This window comes from Mytilus galloprovincialis, chromosome 10 (assembly GCF_965363235.1).
Source record: "Mytilus galloprovincialis chromosome 10, xbMytGall1.hap1.1, whole genome shotgun sequence".
Lineage (NCBI taxonomy): Eukaryota > Metazoa > Mollusca > Bivalvia > Mytilida > Mytilidae > Mytilus > Mytilus galloprovincialis.
In genome coordinates this window covers 85,744,647-85,766,238 of record NC_134847.1, presented here as the reverse complement: position 1 = coordinate 85,766,238, position 21,592 = coordinate 85,744,647, and the positions used below count along the sequence as shown (strand labels likewise).

At 30.7% G+C, this 21,592-nt stretch overlaps 1 protein-coding gene across 1 annotated transcript in view; it reads left to right on the top strand.

The window, feature by feature from the left end:
- LOC143048678 (uncharacterized) overlaps positions 1–21,592 on the top strand; it is a 70,293-nt gene that overhangs the window by 40,952 nt on the left and 7,749 nt on the right. The window contains exons 3-7 of the mRNA XM_076222484.1: positions 15,331–15,434; positions 15,810–15,899; positions 17,785–17,920; positions 18,416–18,489; positions 19,177–19,370. Of these exons, the coding sequence (XP_076078599.1) occupies positions 15,331–15,434; positions 15,810–15,899; positions 17,785–17,920; positions 18,416–18,489; positions 19,177–19,370 (598 nt within the window). The remainder of the gene's footprint in view (positions 1–15,330; positions 15,435–15,809; positions 15,900–17,784; positions 17,921–18,415; positions 18,490–19,176; positions 19,371–21,592) is intronic.

The following is a 21,592-nucleotide window of genomic DNA, read 5'->3' as shown; positions in this document are numbered from 1 at the left end:
CATCTACTTTCTGAATTGATTGTAGGAATAGCCATAGAAATAATAGATTTTTCCTGACTTTAGTATAATTCTCTCATGCAGCAAAGAATTTATTACTGTCTCAAATTATTTCTTATTTCTTTTTCTGCTATTGATTGATTTCTTTGAAATAAGCCCAATAAAAACATTATGAATGACAGAAAAAAGAAAATATTTGCATATGTTTCATGTCCAACTGCCGATGCATAATTTGTAAAGAAATTTCCTGCACATTCTATGGTTAAACTTCTTTTTTATTAAATCTGTCTTTATCCAAAGATGAAAGACTTAAATCAGTCAGGGAAATTAACCCCGAAAACAAATCTTGAATTTAACCATACTTTTGTCATCATTCATTCCTTAGTTAGATTAAAAACAGGTAGATCCTGAGTCAATTTACCTGAATAATCGTAATCGGATTGTTGCATTTAAATGTCGCCTTAAAAATCAGCCGAACTATAATGTTTGAATGTAGAAGAAATTAAACATGTGTCGGTACAATGCGATTACACTAAATTACCATTTCTCTCTGAAAAGAAAGGATATTTTCTCTTATTGGTAAAAAAGGAATTAATTAGTGATATACATTGCTTGATTAACAAAATATCCATTGAAGCGAACCATAAACAGATGTTGATTTTTATTTAATATAATTGATACAATGTGTTTATTAATATGATAATTTCACCCTGATTGACCCTAATAAATATGTTCTTATAATTCTAAATAAATAATTTTAATAATCGTCATGATTGAACTTTATTCCATTCAATATTTAAAGGTATAACAATGGGATGTAGCAACATTATACGGACAAATTAAGATATCAAACATTTATGAAAAAAGAATTTTACAACAAACTGAAGCACGTATTAAACGGTATTTGCATTTTATTAGCAGAAATTCAGTTGTAAAATATATATCAAATGACAGAAATTATCAACTTTAGGTCACCTTCAGCTTTCAGCAATGAGCAATGTTATATATTCATTTGTAAGCAGTTACCAATCATTTTTATTACATACATAAAAAATGTGTCTTTGAAGTATGGGCGATTTAAGTATGATATTAAAAAATAGCAGGACAAGTTAGCAAACCAATTTTAATGCATTAAAGAAGAAATTACTAAAAGAAAAGTTCCTGTTCAGTTCCAAACACATTGTAAATTGTGAAATTCCTGGGAGAATGCATTGAGAGTGATATGAATTGACCTTCTATTATTAGTATAGTTTTCTGATAGAATCCCTAAAAAATAATATACACCTGTTGTTTGGGTTAACCTTACCAACCCTTATGTTTACCTTATACCTGGAAAATATACTGTTTAAATGGCTGTTTTTAAAAAAGTACGTCTTTAGGTTTTTTAAATATTCTAAGAAAGTTAAATGTTTAAACAAATTTAATTAAATTATCTTATATATTCAACATCAAATCTAAATCGGACAAATATAAAATTTGTTTCAATTCAACCTAAGGGATATTGTTAAATGACATATTTGTCTTTTAGATATGAACTATAAAAACCTTAAACAGAACATATATTTGTATTTCCGAAATCAGAATTGAGTTTCATACTTGACTGTGGAAACTCTACAATGGCGGACGACATGATTTTATTTATGATTTTATTTACAACAAAGTTGATTCCTTTATAAGTTGTATAAATGAAGATATTGTTCATCCTAGCTCTATACTGACAGTCATTTCATATACTGTCAGAACATGATGGATTTAATTATCACTTAGTTTTTCTCCAAATGATGGTCGGCACCATCGAGACAACGGAGGACTGTGTTTATTCCATTAACGACATTGATGATATTATGCAATATAAAATTTGCCAGACAATAATTACGGGTTCTTTTACAGTATTGATATGCAATTAAAAATTTGTAGGGATGGAAAGTCAGTTCGGTTTATTAAACCCAACTCTTGGCCGAGAAAAAATCTTTGAGTTCCATTAAAGGTCTAACATTACAATCGTCCTTAAGCCTGTAATTTTGGTATTGTTTCAAAACTTTAACTGAAATTATAACGGTTATAACCTTTGACTTAAAATAATTGTTGGGTTGAGTTTTACAGATATAAATTGAATTTTCATATAGTGACTATTTTTCATATTTTTTATCATTTACATAAACTTATTATGATTGTATAAGAATCCATTAATAAAAGATGTGATACTTTAAAATATTTTCAAATAAGAACGAAAAATTATAAATTGAAATATCAATATTTAAAGTAAAATTTCTCCGTTTAATTGTTAAACCGTGTTTTTATAAATAAATCTCCACTTTTGTCCAATCTTAAATACATTTAATATAAAAATTTATTATTTTCTCAGTTTATAGCATTAAAAATTCATATATTTATTTGCTTGATCGAGTGCTTGATAAGATCATATGGTTTTAATACCAAGTCTAACAAAAGGCTCTATCGAACCCCCATTGTGAAAGTTAACATTGACATAAAGAAGGTGACAAGGTTGATGATATGGCGTCACGCCTTATTGAAAGGGATGACATCTTTATTCACTCCCCTCTACTGTGTGGATTATCAACCATTCAGCAGAAATACAAACTTATTAAGAGCTATTTAATATATTCTATAATTTCTTGATTATTGTATGAAATAATGTCATCAAAATCATAGTTATTGTTCGTAAAGGATAGTAAAGCTTAATGCTATGTTATAAAGTATGATCATTAAATTTAAATAGAACCAACTTCTGATTTTTCTTAAGCTAAAATATACTGCAAATAATTTTTACTTTCATTGTTACACTTGAAATTGATGACATTTATTCCTATTTTATTACAGAGTTTTAATTTTTTAGTAGTGCACAATTTTTACAAATTCTAGCATAAATATATGTTGGTGATAAAAGATATTATATTAAAATTATGCCTCATTCACACATACATTTAATTCGAATTGAATTCGAATCGAATGCCAATCCAATTCGCTAATCGCGTTCACACACTCTTCTTTTTTAATTCGAATCAGCTAATTCGAATTAACTTATTCGCATTAGAAATACATTTTTGTTAATACGAATTAAAAGTTAACGTCGTTAGGACAGTAAAGCAAATTTGACGTGCATTGCAGTTCGAGTTAGAATTGACGTTAGGACGTTAAATGTTACGAATGCCAATTAAACTTAAATTCGAATTAGTTAATGCGAATCGAATTCGAATTATGTGTGAACTCAGCATAAGATTGAAAAACATTTCTTAGACGCAAAATGATTAGAAAATCCTACAGATTATATAATAGTCCAAAAATTATATCTAAAAAAGAAAAAAAGTCTAAATATTATACATGACTAAATCTATCAATGGAATTATATTTTGACCCCAATACTCTACAAGTTTCTGCAGACAAACATTACATTACAATGTGTTTTTAATACTATAGAGTTATGTATAATTTATAATTAAATGTTTGTCACATGCAAACCAGTAATTTTTGTCATTGAATACCGATTCTGTATGTATTTATAACTCGACCATAGACATCGTTACTATAATATATAACAGTTTAGTGATCTGTATATAAAAACTAAATGTATCGTGACGGCTCTACGGAAATATCAGATGATCAGTCAAATTCTTTTTAAGCGCCTATTTCAGGAAACTTAGAAAGACAATTCCTCTCCCCAACAAATTGGTCCTGCACGCGATATGGTGAACGGTTTGTATTTGTTATGTCTGTATGGTATAACGTCAATAAACAATGATCTTGTCAACAAAACATGGCTGCCTCCACGACACATTGCATGCAGCATGCAAGGAGATAGTCGGTTTAACAATCGGACCGTGATTTTACAACCTAGCAGCTATTACATTTAACTAGACATCAATGGTAATTAATTGTACACTAATTACTGACAAATTTATTTACACCTGTGATTCTTATGGATCTAAAATAGACAAATTAACTTTATTTATTTCTAAACTATTTATAGAATTCAAAAGTTACTAAGATGTGTTTCTAATTTTGCTAATTTGATTTTTAACTGTGGTTTGGGGGAAAAGTGAACCATATGTAAATGAGTTAACACAGAAGAAATGAGAATATACTTTGAAAATAGTGCTAGAGCTTCACTTTCTAGAAAGATGTTTTAACATCTGGACCTTGTTTCATATTTTCATTGCCCTAACAAGGTAATGCAGCAAAAGTTGATTAAGAATTTGCTGTAATTAATGTAGTTGTTATTTCATATTAAATTGGGTATGTCTGATTGAACAAGATGATTATAAGACCTCTGGGGAAAGTGAAACCTGACTGAAATCTATCTTTGAACTGTCAATCATACAACAATCTCTTATTGTAATTAATAATTGATCTGTAATCAGGAGAAATGGACACCCTACCTTGTTACATTGGTAGAAATAACAGTAATCAGGTAAAAAAGGAATTTTCATCAAAGTTTGATTACAATAGAACCATATTGTATGGTTACGATTGCTTTGGTGCAACAGTTTGACATTAAAAGTAATTAAATTCAAAATAAAACACTAATCATAATAAAGATGACGTAATGAACTATGGTTAAAGTTTGACAGCTCCTTACAGATACCTAATGAAAATAACAATTAAAACAACGAGACTGCCTTATCCAGTTTTATTGTAATTGGTCATTTCTATTTTTATTTTGTTATAAGAATGATATGGAAAAACTATTGAAAAAGTTGGTCTTAGATAGAAATTACTGCAAAAGGTTATTTTCGTGCAACATTTTTGACATTTTTATTTCTCATGCAGTCGTGAAAAAGATTGGTTTTTCAACATTTTTCATGAAATCGGTAAAAAGATCAATGTGCAAGAAATTATTAATTGTTTGCTCATCATGAAATTGCGCAATTTTATTTCGCGTTCCTTTGTGCAGATACCCCCTTTAAGCCCCTCTTATAACCCTGTCGCATTTTTCGCAATAATGAAAACATTACAATAATTTCTAAATTAACAGTATTGAGATAGGCCAGCTCAAGATATGATTTAAATTAAACTGACCCCTTTGCTACTACATATTTATGATTTAAGTAATAAAGATCAGTTCAGATATAAGAATCCATGAGAATTCTTTTTCATATATGGGAAGTTCAAAAATTTGAGCAATGACATAAACAATTTATGCATTCATTTCATATATAATAACGTCTTGCAATGACTGCTGACTACTCTTAAGCATGTGGAAAAGATTGAGAATTATCTTTCCTTATTGATTATTATTTTTACGAAGAAAAAAAATTGTATTCAGATGAAAAGAAAATGAGGCTTATTATTGCCAGAGTCATGTCCATGTAAAATAAATTTTATTTTGTCATTTACCAAGAGAAACACACCTGACCAACATATGACGTGAAACATGTCCTAGATTTATGTGCACACGTCCCGAGTCAGGTGCAGACATAGGCCGGTATTAAAAGAATATCAGAAGTTATTAACCAATAGATCAAGATTGTAATCATTTACACCTGAAAGGATCCAGGTAGCCAAAGTCTCGTTAGATGGAATGTCCTGAAGGTCTAATGTCGTCTCTAATCTTATCTGAATTGATGAGAGAGACTTAATTACAGTACTTTTGACATGTTAGGATCAGAGGAGTATTAACCATTTCACATTTATTAGAGAAAGTCCTCTTATACTAATCAAAGTCACCTGTATTATAAAACAAAAGGTTATGACTGATGATTAGCAATATTATAACCCAAGTTAAATAGCTATATGTCCTAAACCTCTAACATATTGTTAAAGATACTTAAGACAAAGAACAGCAAGAAAATGAATAACATGGGCTTGTTTCACGTGTACAAGGAGCACCTCTGATATCTATTAAATCTTTTTTTGGTTTTGGATTTAGAGAGTGGGTATCTGCAAATATCTTTTAATATTTATTATGTCTACTTCTAGCAAAAAATAAATACTCTTGTTTATGTCCATTAAAAATTAAAATCGTGCCATTATTTGATAGTATAAACATATTTTATGTAGATAAATTCATAACAGAACAAATATAAAAATGAACATGTAATGTTTGTATAATTTTTACAATGTGTCCATAAATGGCCCTTCAATTGTAATTAAAATTTGCTCCATGTCCCCTACGGATTCCAGAGCCTACAATAGAGACAGTCAGGTCTTTAAATCTGACAGTCATCATCTCCCCCAGGTCAAAATTATTGACAGAAATAAAATCAACTTTCCAATTAATTACATGATAATTATAACATAGTCCCTTGTCAACTACGATTTTCTTTAGAGCAAAGTTTCATTTCATTCGGCTTTACAGGTAAAATCTCAGCTGTTTGAAATCTACAGTTATTAAATATTTTTCTAGGATTTTATTGGAAAATTGTCAAAAGGCAACTATTTTGTATCAATCAAAGTGATGGGGATATTTTTTTCATCTGATTATTTTATGATTTTCATCAGTGATATTTTGCTACATAAAGTTTTCTTTGATCAAAAGTTCAAGTAATTATTTTACAATTAAGGTGAAATTCAATAAAACTAATAAATTTTCTAAAAGGCCCATTTTTTTCCTTTTGTAGTTTTTCTACAATTTATTTTTTACCATTTTATAATTAATTTTTGTGTTTTAATTTGTGAATGAAGTGCCATCAGTTTCCATAACTAACTTGTAACAAGTAATGAATTCTGAACGGAATCAAACTTATCAATGTCAGTAAAAGGGAAAGGGACATATTTTGTCTTAATAGCATTCGTCACCATAGACTTACGGTCACATTAAATAATAGCTTGCATTGATCGGCAAGGGTGACAACCGTGAATTACCTAATCATTAACACAGAGGTCGAGTGACAACATGTACTGACAGCCTTATTACAAGCACTCGATGGACTCAGACAAATGCCATCTATTTCAACATCCTACACTATTAAATGTTTCAAGGTTTTCAAGTCGTCTCAGAAAAAAAGATACTTTTCTATCAATTTGATGGAGTGCTGAGTTTTTTTTCCGTGGTTTTTGGTGCGTAACTTTCTTTAAGATAAAGTATCTAGTAACCAAACATAATGTAATGGGTTTGTTTTGAAATTAATAGATGAGGATACAACAAAAATTAGGATGAATTCCACTTTAGTATAATTAACTAGTTGCAGGACAATTAGCTATTTGTATATACATGGTTTAATTTGGCTTCTTAAGGTACTTATTCTCAGAAAAAGTCAACTTTACAAATTTATTCAAATAGTTTTTTGAAATACTCTTTTTGGTTTAAAACTTTTGTTTGGTTCAGATCTGTTGTGTTCTATCATATAATATAATTTAATCACGGATATGATGAAAATGCATATCTTATTTGTTTTTTTCTGCCCACTTCCTTTGTCAAAAAAAAAGTTTAAATTTGTGCCTTTCTTTCATCAAAAGAGAATTTTACATTGCTTATGAATCATATATGTCAGAAATAGGACGATTGTAGCCAGCCAGTATCTCTACCCTATAAATTAGAACTTTTGTATGAATTTTCCGCTGAATTGACTAACGGCAATAAAAATGAAAAAGCCATACATTATAGGTGATTGTTCACATTAAATGTACCCTGTATACAGAATGTCAAATATAAGCAGGTATTGAACTAGCCATTTGTTAAGACGGAATAATCATAATATCACTTACATCTGGTTTTCATCAAATTATTTTGTTGATAAACCGATTATAAACTTGTTTAATAAATATTTATTTTACCAGTAAAGTAAGAATATTTATTTTAAATGCTTAACAAGCAAAATAAACGACAATTTGAAGAACTTGAACCAAGTGAATTAAATAAATGTATACGTTATCTGGCCTTCTGATGTGACAGTATAGGTATTAGTTCCAAATAATAATTGTAAACAAAGCTTTCAGCAGGACTACATATTATTGGGGAAACCTCTTCCAAACAATTGATAATGGAGCTTTCTAGTCCTGTCTTGATTGAGGCATTTTGGAAAAGTACAACCCTGCTATATAGTACTTATAGACCTGTACTAATTTTGACTGAGATGGAGAGTTGTCTCATTGGCACTCATACCACATCTTCTTATATCTATTGGTTGGAGAGTTGTCTCACCACATCTTCTTATATCTATTGGATGGAGAGTTGTCTCATTAGCACTCATACCACATCTTTTTATATCTATTGGATGGAGAGTTGTCTCATTGGCACTCATACCACATCTTCTTATATCTATTGGATGGAGAGTTGTCTCATTGGCACTCATATCACATCTTCTTATATCTATTGGATGGAGAGTTGTCTCATTGGCACTCATACCACATCTTCTTATATCTATTGGATGGAGAGTTGTCTCATTGGCACTCATACCACATCTTCTTATATCTATTGGATGGAGAGTTGTCTCATTGGCACTCATACCACATCTTCTTATATCTATTGGATGGAGAGTTGTCTCATTGGCACTCATACCACATCTTCTTATATCTATTGGATGGAGAGTTGTCTCATTGGCACTCATACCACATCTTCTTATATCTATTGGATGGAGAGTTGTCTCATTGGCACTCATACCACATCTTCTTATATCTATTGGATGGAGAGTTGTCTCATTGGCACTCATACCACATCTTCTTATATCTATTGGATGGAGAGTTGTCTCATTGGCACTCATACCACATCTTCTTATATCTATTGGATGGAGAGTTGTCTCATTGGCACTCATACCACATCTTCTTATATCTATTGGATGGAGAGTTGTCTCATTGGCACTCATACCACATCTTCTTATATCTATTGGATGGAGAGTTGTCTCATTGGCACTCATACCACATCTTCTTATATCTATTGGATGGAGAGTTGTCTCATTTGCACTCATACCACATCTTCTTATATCTATTGGATGGAGAGTTGTCTCATTTGCACTCATACCACATCTTCTTATATCTATTGGATGGAGAGTTGTCTCATTGGCACTCATACCACATCTTCTTATATCTATTGGATGGAGAGTTGTCTCATTGGCACTCATACCACATCTTCTTATATCTATTGGATGGAGAGTTGTCTCATTTGCACTCATATCACATCTTCTTATATCTATTGGATGGAGAGTTGTCTCATTGGCACTCATACCACATCTTCTTATATCTATTGGATGGAGAGTTGTCTCATTGGCACTCATACCACATCTTCTTATATCTATTGGATGGAGAGTTGTCTCATTGGCACTCATACCACATCTTCTTATATCTATTGGATGGAGAGTTGTCTCATTGGCACTCATACCACATCTTCTTATATCTATTAGATGGAGAGTTGTCTCATTGGCACTCATACCACATCTTCTTATATCTATTGGATGGAGAGTTGTCTCATTGGCACTCATACCACATCTTCTTATATCTATTGGATGGAGAGTTGTCTCATTGGCACTCATACCACATCTTCTTATATCTAGTCAAATTCTTCATTATTTCGCTACAAGTTTTCTGTAATCAATCCTGGTAACACAGAATGAGTGAAAAGTAACATTTCTGTATAGAGTGTATAGACCTTCTGCCTACCCTTCAGAAACACTTTCTCGTTTTCTCCAAGGATTTATCAGCCAGTCTGATGTGAAAAGATGATGTATCAGTCAAAAGATGCTGGACAGTTTTTCTATGATGGTTTCTTTCCTTATACCAACCAAAAACATTTTTTCCTCACCTTTTTATATCTTTTTATTGATAGATGTAATTTTTATGTAACTGTGGTTCCAATACAATTTATATGTAAATTTGTGTTCACACAAAAGCTGAAAATATGTTCACCTTGGACAATTAATGTTTTAATTACCAACACAAATGTGTGATGGATTTCACCTCCTTCAGGAATTCTTCCTGTCTGGATGGGGAGTTGAAGGAGACATTTTTAAAAACCTGTCCAACTTTTGAGTCATTGAGGATGATTTATAGTTTTATTACAGCTGTTACAATACTCAAAGGAGTTTTATTTTACTCTGCTTGAAAATAAAGAGACAGCATACGAAAGTTTACACAACAGTCTGGGAAAATTTAAACTTTTAAGGAAGGGACCGTATGTTATTTATATAACAGGTTGAGGAGAGTTGTCTTGTCTCAGAAGAAATAAATAAGATTTGTTCCAGGTCCTGTCAAATCTATTTGTAAGGAGGCTATATAACTCTAGTATCTCTTTTGTAGAAGCTTAAGAAGGCAGTATAATTAAAGAAGGACAATAACATATAAATTGTATATATATGTCCTACTGGCTAATCTGATTAAAACTCTGATACTGTATTTAAGCTTTGCTTACACTTAGGATATGAAAACACTCCATTCAGTACTCTTGTTTTAAAGACCTTTCAGAATTCTCTGGTTTCACCATATTGATACACACCTTCAAAATTTGTAGGCAGGAATTTCAGTGGCTGATGTAACAATTAACAGAAAAGAAAATCGAAAGAGTGTTTTTACAACCTTGTTAGGGAAGCTTGGACACAGGATGTGTATTATAATGAATTTGCATAAATTTTTTTCTTGATTTATCTTCTACAGAAATACACAAAATTGTAGCTAAATCTATCTATGATCATGCAACGCTTTCCAATAAAACCTAATTTGTAATTCAAAAGAAAATATATTTGTATACAAATTTTTTATTAGAATTGAACATTATGTATAATTTGTTAATCATGTGATGTACAATTTGTTAATCTGATTAAGTTGTAACTGCAGTGTATAATCTTTTGATGTGTTTAATTATTTCATAAGTCAACATTTCTACTGGGAAATTTATTTACAATGGAAAACATTTATGACAAATATTGGTTATATAGAATTGCTTGTATGGTATTTACACAACTCTCAAGTAGCATACGGTAGCTATTTTGATGGACGACTGGTCAAGCATGTCCACAACAGAGATTGTTAATTACTGTGTCAATAAAAACCATATTAATGCTGCCTTTGGTAGGCCATGTATATGTCTTAATTATGCTAGGAGAACATGTCGCTACAGTACCATACATGGCTAATTTGATCAATGTGATTTGTATTTGTTTTTCTCCATCATAGTTCTTCTATTTAGTTTTATATCATTAATCAAAATTCTATGACAATTTGAAGATACAATCTGACTTTTACATAAGTTTGCTCTCATCTCAAGTCATGGTTGACTGAGCAGAATATATTGGGTTGTAATTTACAAATTACAAGGAATTAAAATCAGCTTTGAAGTGACACAATATAATGTAATTAAAAATCAACATGCTTGTACTTTTAATGCTAACTCATATATCTTTGTGGAAAGTCAAACACACCTTATTTGCTTGATTTAAGGCACTTTTCTAGATAAACCATCACAATGACAGCATCAGAGAGTCTGAGAATTTTTCTAAGAGAAAGGGACCTTTAAAAACAAAAGAAACAACAGTTGAATAGTCTTTTGCATATTTCCCAAAGTCTACTGAAATCTTAAAATATGTCTTAATATCATTCATTCATGTTGTATGGTGACCTCTTTATATTTATTTTTGGTGTATTAATGTTGTTGGATTGCTGTATCACTGAGTCATTTCTTACATCTTATCAACATGTTTAACAGCTTATAATAGTTGTTCACATTCACATCTTGAATTGCTACTGATATATGTCCTTGATGAACAACGAAAAAGAAATTGTTCTTAGCATCCCTACTCTAGGTTGTAAAACTAAAAGGTCTTGTATTGTCTAATTATAAGGTATGAAGCATCCTTTACTTTGAAATACTAATTTAACCATGTTTTACTTGTAATGTTGGGCCATTGTCAACCGTCGTTGCAACTACCGGATGATAATTCCACTGTCGTACATAAATGGAGCGGAAATTTAGTTTTGATTTATAGTTTTAATTACCTTTCAAAACAAATCAATCATTGGGTAAAATTTCATGGCAATTTTTAAAGTGGTTGACATCCATACATTCTTAGACAATGTCTTAATGCCATTTATACAACACTGTGCATATACAAAGGGGTTCAATACAGGGGGAACTTGTAGATTATACAACACTTCATATACAAAGGGGTTCAATACAGGGGTAACTTGTAGATTATACAACACTGTTCATATACAAAGGGGTTCAATACAGGGGTAACTTATAGATTGTTTGGCTCAAGGCTCTTTCAATTTTTGGGATACAAATCTGCATGCATAACGAAATATTTAGATTTAGTAGACTGATTCAATGCTCTGAGGTCAAATTTTTGAGTTAATTCCTTCAATACAAAACAAAATTGGTCATATTTGATAAGATTTGCTACTGTTACAGTGGAAAATCATAGAAGTAAGCAATGGAAAAACAAAGAGGTTACCAGAAGTGGAGAAAACATCTCAATGTCCATACGTGCATTTGAGCATGCAGTTGCTTCAATATAAATATTTCATGAAATTATCGGTTTTTATTTAACTGGGAAATCAATGTAATTCATTGCAACCAATGTAATAAAAACATTTATTTTTCACTGTTTCAACACAGATCTGTTCCCTCAGATTTGTATTGAGAATTTATTGGACAAATTAAACATAGATGTCATACTGAAATGTTCCTTCAGCTGTTTTCTGCACTTTGATCAGGTTGTTGTGTAAGACCCCATTCTTATAAATAACTTTGGATACCCCTACTGAGGCCTCTATGTCAGAGAAAGGAAGAAGTTTGAGTTCCTTTGTGATAGACAATTAAATAGACGTTGATTTCAATTACTGTTGTAATGTAATATTTGCCTTTTCATCTTTTCTCCATTTTGTAATGACACATAATGAAAAGTACGTCAAAATAAATCAAAATTATATTTCTCATGGTGTGCTATCATGAAAATAAGATGATCTCTTTAGTAGTGAAAAAGTCATAAATTTAAGCTACAATTTGTGAAATATTGATAAATATGATATTGATTATAATAGTTATTGATTTATATGACAACTGATGATGGACTTAGATAAAAAAAAAAAAAAACATGAAAAAATGGAGTTGGACGAATAATTTAGATAGAAATGATTATTATGTAGATATGAGTAAGTTGAAGGTGAATTAGATATAGATTAACAAACAACCAGTGATTGAAGGGAAAGAATTTCATGTATAAATAATTGTGTTGTTGTTTGGTTGTTTTTCTTTTTTTGACTTTGAGGAATATTTAGGTTAATCTTATTCTTTAAACAGTTATATATCGGTACTGTGGATTCCTTTATTTTGGTGGATTGAGGAAAACTTGCTATTTTCGTGGGTATTTGATTATGTGGTTTAGCCAATCTCTCCATACAAAGCCTATAGAAAGGTGTATTTCGTTGAACATTTGAATTTGTGATTCATCTATACACAGGAAACCCACAGAAATTGTTATCCAACGAATAATAATGAATCCACAGTATGCTACTTCTCCACTTATAAACAGATTCTCAGAATAAAAACAGATCTGAATGATTTATTACTAGACTGAACAAATGTGTCCAGAACATATCATCTAAGTCCTCATACAGATTGTTACTTTTTGGGGTAGCAAATAGATCAGATTGTTTAAAAGCAGGGTATTTTTCATGATATCAACTTTTTATCCTGAACATGTAATATTTAACCCTGGATATTATCAAACAAGAAAGTAAAGAATAAAAGGCAGTTTGATTGTTTGATATGCTTTAGTTTTTTAATTGCAGTGAAAACATCAATTGCCTTGAATGTTATTACAAAACAGTATTATGCCTAATTATACATTAACATATCACAAGCCTGAGTTAATTGTTCATCAATTATGTCGGATATAATCAACACTTTTTATGGTCAAATCTCCTGTGAATCATTTAGCGTACTAATTTCCTATCTTTATCTTTTTTAAACTGTCAACAAATATTCACATTTTTTCTGATAAATCAAGCAGAAAAATAGAGTTAATTGTCAACCCTGTCTGACCCTCTTCGATTACTGATATTAAAGTCCCGCCCATATTTATGTTTTTTTTGAAGAATGTGCATACAAAGGTCGTACAAGGTCATATCATCATTAGACGTTATTATCTCCTGCAGATGTTTTATGATTTACTTTGAAGTCACAATCGACTTTTAAATGTTTCAGAATTATGTCTGTAAACATTGCTTGCACATACCTAATATTTTGATATTACATATTCTACTGTCACTAATATACAATTACTGTCTTTTGGTGAGGTAAATATGCGGTTTTATTGACTTTTGAAAAACTGATATTCACTGAGGCCGACAGCCGAAGTGAATATCAGTTTTTCCAAAGTCAATTAAACCCCATATTTACCGAAACAAAAGACAGTAATTGTTTTATTCCATATTCCGAGAGAAGAAAATGTATTTAATGACAAACATATTATACCAAAGCAAATTTTACAGGAAACATTTTACTGTAACGTTGCATGTAAAAGCGCGTGACGTTAAGCGCGGTGAATAACACTTTCTCAGGTGAATATGCTTTTTTATTCAAAATCCAATTCGTATAGAGAAACCTAATAAAATAATACCAATATGGAATAATAGTATTTATTCCATATTGGTATCATTTTAGTAGGTTTCTCTATATGGATTGGATTTTGAATAAAAAAGCATATTCACCTGAGAAAGTGTTATTCACCGCGCTAAACGTCACGCGCCTTTACGTGCAACGTTATGGTAAAATGTTTCATGTAAAATTTGTTTCGGTATATGTTTGTCATTAAATACATTTTCTTCTCTCGAAATATGGAATAAAACAATTACTGTCTTTTGTTTCGGTAAATATGGGGTTTAATTGACTTTTGAAAAACTGATATTCACTTCGGCCGTCGGCCTCAGTGAATATCAGTTTTTCAAAAGTCAATAAAACCGCATATTTACCTCATCAAAAGACAGTAATTGTATGATATTTTCCCTTCATAATCTATCTTGGGCTAAGATTTTTCTGAATCTAATATCTCCTCTTTAGCCAAGACTAATAATATATATTGTATTCTACAATATTCGCTGTAAAAGCCTAAATATTTGAACAGATTCAGATGCTGCCATATATTGTCAAACTTTGTTGATCCACCGTATACAATCTTGTATACAAAAAAAGGGAAGTTATCTATAGTGCATAAAAAATAATGATAGTTGAATAGTCAAGTAAGGAAATATTTTATGCATATTCCGAACAATCATAAACCAAAATCATACATATCCTGTTATTTGCATATGTGTTGTTATAGTACAATGTAGTAGGTATACAGGTAATATTAATCATGTTTGTTCTTTATATTACAGCTGTTTTACCTGACAGATACAACTTAGAATCACACATAATGTTAATCACACATATTCTTTCTATTACAGCTGTTTTACCTGACAGATACAACTTAGAATCACATCACCATATCATTAGTCGATCTCATTTTTTCCCTCATAATGGCTTCTCGGAAGGAGAAAGTATTTTACAAGTAAGTTTAAACATAAAATCATACTTTGAAATAATTTTAGTAACTAGTGCAAAGTTAAAAAATGTTTACTTATTTTGCTGGCTGAGTGGTTTAAAGAAAAAAAAAATTATTAGAATATTGAAAAAGTAAACAAGTCCAACCACATGTCATGAGAAATGTCTGTGATGAGATATCTGTATTCCAGATTTTAAACTTAGAAAAGATTCTAATCCTAACTCTTTTTCTACCACAAAGATTGCATACACTAGATACACCCACATTAGTTTTATAGTGGAATGATGTTTGCAGTCTTTGTTTGGTTTTCAGACTAGACACACATACATAAGCAAATAAGGCATAATTCTGAGGTTTTCACCCTTTATAATATATTTACAGGCTTTGTATGGTTTCCTGTTTGTTGTGACCTGTGATGGTGAAGTGTTCTTTGCTGCCAGAACAGTGGAACAGTACCTTGGCTTTCATCAGGTAAGGAATACCTATGGGTACCTATGTACCTCCATCTTATGTTCTGAAAATTATCAAACGATGTGGCTCTTTATGTACCATGTACCATGACTACCAATACAAGTCTGTAAGGTGATATTTTCATGAATATTTTGTGTAACCTCCTGATTAACAGATGTCAAGCTTTCTACCAGTTAGAAGGATTCTTGAAAAATAATGATTTTATGTCAGTTTGAGTTCCCATTGACCTTTTGCCTTCCATTAAGTTCCCTTCAGGTGGGAATCTGCTATTTACATCTTGTATCTGTGGCTTTTACATTTTTCCCTGATTGTGTTAAACATTTGTACCTGAAACATATATGTGATTCAAAGATCACACATATTTTTTTATTTTTGAAAAAAAAACGTATCATTGCTGTGTTGCAGACTCATTGATGGTGTTCAGTTATTTTTTTTTTCTTTGGTCGGGTTATTGTCTCTTTGACACATTCCCCATTTCCAGTCTCTACTTTATATCATGAACGCTATATTTAGATATGAAATAAGAAGATTTCAACCATATTATATAATTACAAAAATAAATGTAAATATACATATAAATATACATCATTCAGACGAAAATGGATTTTTCTTGAACATAAAGAAATCATATTTAGTCTAATGTCCATTCTTGAGAGTCAGAAAATTGAGAATGTATGGTGTTTAATTTAGCTTTCCCCGTTCTATTCTGATGGTAAATTACTATGATGCAATAAAACTATAAAGTTGATTTGTTTTTTACGGACGTGTAAAGCATCTGAAGGTTAAATCCTATTCTTACTGTGATCTCCCAGCGTAAAATTGTTAATGGTACCCTGGTCGCAAGTAACGGAGAGAATACAAGTCGCTGTGCTTCCGCCCAGTCAATAGCTTGATTGAGATGCCGTACATCTTAAAGTCAATTCCAACTTAATTGGCAAACTTAATATACTTTAATGCAATAATTACTGTTGTTTTGAAGCTATTTATATCTAATTGACCAAGGAAGAAGTTACATCTTACTGATCTCTCCTCTTTGTTCTTGACTCATAAAAATAGTCAAATCGTTTAAGGAAACTGAAAGTTGGTTATTGATTTTAAGTTAAGCATGGCAATTAATTAGAGGTATTAGGAGGACTAAGCTAGGATTACTGTTAAGCTTCTGGGAAAGACTGACATTAATTATCTCCCCTAAGTGCAATCTCCTATTTTTTGGGGTAGTTTTGCTGTATTTTATGATTCCCTGATTGATTGACCCTTTAAACTTCAAGATGGCATAATTCCGACCTACAATGTGATTAAATCTCAAAGATACAATTACCCCATCAATCTATATAGAGAAAGATGGAAAGGGTTGGAGTCAGGATTTTTTAATCAAGAGTCCAAAATTATGTGACATTGATAGCCTTTCAAGAGAACAGCCTGATCATTACTTTGTGAACTTAAACATAACATTGATACTTAAATTAAAGAATAATTTTATCACTGATCAAATTATGGGAATTAAATGAGACTTCAAAATCAGTTGGTAAACAGTTATTTATTCCAATCGTAAAGCAATCTTTCACTTCAGTAACAGATTGGAAAATGTTTCCTGACATTTTCTGGAAATGATCATTTAATGTTATATAATTGCACTGACATCTTACATATGAAATGTTAGAAAATATATGTTCTAATTTCAAATGATTTTAAAAAAAAATAGAAAGTATTTATGATGGGTTTTTTTAAATGCGATTAGGTTGTTTTCCTATTGTTTTATACCCCATATTTCAATTTGTGTATAACTTTTAATAATTATTATTAAGAATTGAAATACAATTAATGTGATTCACTCAAATAATATTCTATATTTTAAGCTTAAACCCACATTTTTTTTAAATTTTAGTCAGACATCATACACCAGAGTGTGATGGAGCTGATCCACTCAGAAGACAGAGAAGAATTTAAAAAACAGCTGACTTGGAATTCTACACTTCCTCAGGAAAAATCATCTATGACATTACATGAAATAATGATGCCAGGTATGTTTATACTATTTCAGAATCAGAAAAATGTTCTATGACTATAGAATGAAATTGCAAGTATGTAGGGTCAGGTCCCAGGTTTCAATACAATAGCCTTGCACCTCTGAAGTCAATCTAAACCTTACTTTTTATGCCCCACCTTAGAGCACTGTGCTTTTTGGTCTTAGCTTCCGTTCATCTGTCTGTCCTTCTTCAAGGTCAAGGTAGTTTTTGATGAAGTTGAAGTCTAATCAATTTGAAACTTAATACACATGGTTCCTATGATATGATCTTTCTAATTTTAATACCAAATTAGAGCTTTTACTCCTGTTTCGGTATCTGCCTACTATAAACACAATCGTATTACATTTTATTTTTGGATTGGTTGTAATGAAAATAATTTTTTTTGCCACAGATTGTTGACAAAAGGATTATGATTTAATGAAAAAAAGATCAACTTTTTTATTACAAACAGAATAAATCTAACTTGATATTTCCCTGTTTTTATTACAGAAAATTACCACTACCTGCATAGATCTTTCACAGTGAGATTTCGATGTTTGTTAGACAATACATCAGGATTTATTGTAAGTACAACGCTCTTTAATTTCTTTACTATCAAGTTTGTTAGGACAAACTTAAAATCATAGCATCCATAGATATAAGAAGATGTGGTATGAGTGCTACTAAGACAACTCTTCATCTAAGTAATAATTTGTAAAAGTAAACCATTATAGGTCAAAGTATGGCCTTCATCATATATGTATAACATGTACATATATTGCTCTGACCAAGATCAGTAATAAAAATTTTAGCATGATTTTCGTATTTGACTTAATCAAGGCAACAGTAGTATAATATGCCACTGTTCAAAAGTCATTATTTGATAAAGCAAAAACAAATTCTGGGAAATTAACTAAAACAGGGAAACATATCAACTATAAGAGGAAAAAAAACAGAACAACAGAAATACTGATTTACCAAAAAAGCAAACACCAGTATAAATAGAAACATACTATAGATATAAACTAGTGCCATATTCCTGGCTTGGTTCAGGACATTTTGAAAAATATGATGGGTTGAACCTAGTATGACTGTAACCTAGTCATTTCATTTATTGTAAACTTCATGTATGAATTAAACATAATAAAGGCAAAAAAAACAAATAAAATAGACAGTATCCAAAGACTACCACTAGTCACGGAACAAAAGTTTCCATAGGAATCATGATTTTGAACAAGAAATTCTAGAAGACGTGTTTTACTATTTTGCAGACCTTAGAAATTAATGGTTGGATCCGATTGTTGCATAATAATATTGCTCCCCGTTCGACAGAGGAGCCACAGATGGGACTGTTTGCAACATGTTGTCCGTTTGGGCCACTATCACTGCTAGACTTGCCGTCCAGAGAATTAACTTTTAAATCTAAACATAAAATGGACTTCTCTCCAATGTCCATGGATAATAGGTAAGATTTTTATAATCACTGTTTGGGGTTTCTTTGGTCTGTACTCTCTTTTTTTTAAGTTCACTTTTCCTTTTATTTTAGATGACTATGATGGTGAACAGTATGTTTGTTTTTTGGGGCTTTTTTCTTTTTTTATACAATTTATAAAAGTAAATCTAAACTTTATTTTTCATATAACTGTTTTATGACCTTTTTTTTTATTCTTTTGGTCTTCGTTTCTGTTTTTACTGTTCTTGATAAGTACATTCAACCTTATTTTAATACTATGACTATTTGATACAGACTACCCTGTCATGTCAACATATTGTTCTGAGTGGTACGGACATATAATTCCTACTAATATCTAATATTATACTCCCTGATATAAGTTCATATAACAGATCACCAACACTATCACACTCGTAAATAATAACATTAACATGGATTAAATTTATAAAAATATTTCATAATTATTCACTTGAAAAAATTACAGGTCATCTTTCAGTATCAAATTTTATTAAAAATCATTGAAATATATTTTTTTAAACATATTGGAGATATCATGAAAAGTAAAATTAACAGATTGGAGGTATTTTGTGATATGTACATTAATACGCTGCAGGTGTTTTGAACATATTAGAGCTATTTTGCTACATACATGTATCTGATTAGAAAATTTGATCCCATAATATGTGAAAGTCAAAGTGGTTTGGTAATCTAGAAACAGATGGGGTTATCTAAGCATCAAGTTTATATGTATAACGTGTTATATAGCATGACAGAAGTCAAGAAGGCCAGTTTTTTATGTCATTTTTTTCCTCGTCTTTTTCTACGTGGGATAAAACTATTAAATTTTACAATTATTATTGTAGTTATAAATAATTGCAGTAACTTATTCAAATTATATAGTAAGATAAATATTCATGAAAAGTTAAATATTAATTTTTGATGTAATTTGACATCAAAATCAGGGGAGATTATAACAATTATTTTGATTTTTCCTGGCAAATCAATTGTCACATGGATATTCAATTATTTAATGCTATTCATCAGGTACCAGATTGTGCTACTGTTACACTTAGTTTTACTTTTGTGTTTTTTTCTATGGTTCCAAACAGGAAACATTGGTGGAAGAACCCTCTATACTTTTTGCCATTTATTATAGATATATATTATAATGCAAGTTAATATTTATAAGGGACAAAAAAGATTCTCTGAAATCTGCAGACTAAAAGATTATTCAAGTTTTTTTAATGAATTTTGTTCTCAGAATACATGCTCGAATAAAACAATTTTCAAATTAAGATTGGTTGTGAATCTGTAAAATGAAAAATGTAATTGCCCAGTAATACAGTTGTCAGACAGACACCCACGTGTGAAGTTTTTTTTATGTGAATGTAGGGATAACATAAGTACATTAAATGAGATCTTCTGACATCATAAATCTTGTCTTGGGCTGGCGAGTTACTAACATTCTCACAGCGTAACCCTCATAAGTATAAACTTAATCATTAACGTTTTTAATTGTCCATGGTCACGCTAAAACCTGAGAGATGATCCCTGTTGTAACTTATGACAATCTTGTCCTGTTTATTAAAAAGTATGAAGATTTTACCCTTCCCAGCCCACTTTTTAAGTTTGTTTTGTGTTTTTAATGAAGATGTTTTCTCAATAAGTACCTGGAACTCGTAACAAAATCTACCGTTTGAATTGGATAGCATAAGATCAGATTTCAGATAAAACTCCATGTCAAGACCTGAACAAGAATCGGGGATATAAATTTATGTCTTATTTGACAATATTTTGTGAATTGTGTACAAATTGACAGTGAAATTTAATATTTAAATGATATTTTTATCCTTGATAAACTAGCCATGTTTTGTAAGCTAATGGTAATACATGTCACCTTATTGTCGGGAAATATGTAGATCATTTTTCATTAAAATATAAAATAACAGATGGACAGTTGTAAGGTTTTCTCTGACTAACAGAAAGAAGTTATTAATTTGTGCCCTGTTAAAAGGCTGTAGATTTGTCTTAATCAAAAACACTTGGCGCTTACAGAATTTGTATGGCTGCTTTTCATGATGATGCTTACGTAATGTAGTTCAAATATCAGATTTAAACTTATATCACATCTTAATTATTTATTTGAGAAGAAAAATGAGTATTTAGAAAGAAAAGTTGTCTAGAGTCACACTATCCTGGCGCTTCAGCTTGTCAAGGTCATTGATTTTTATCAA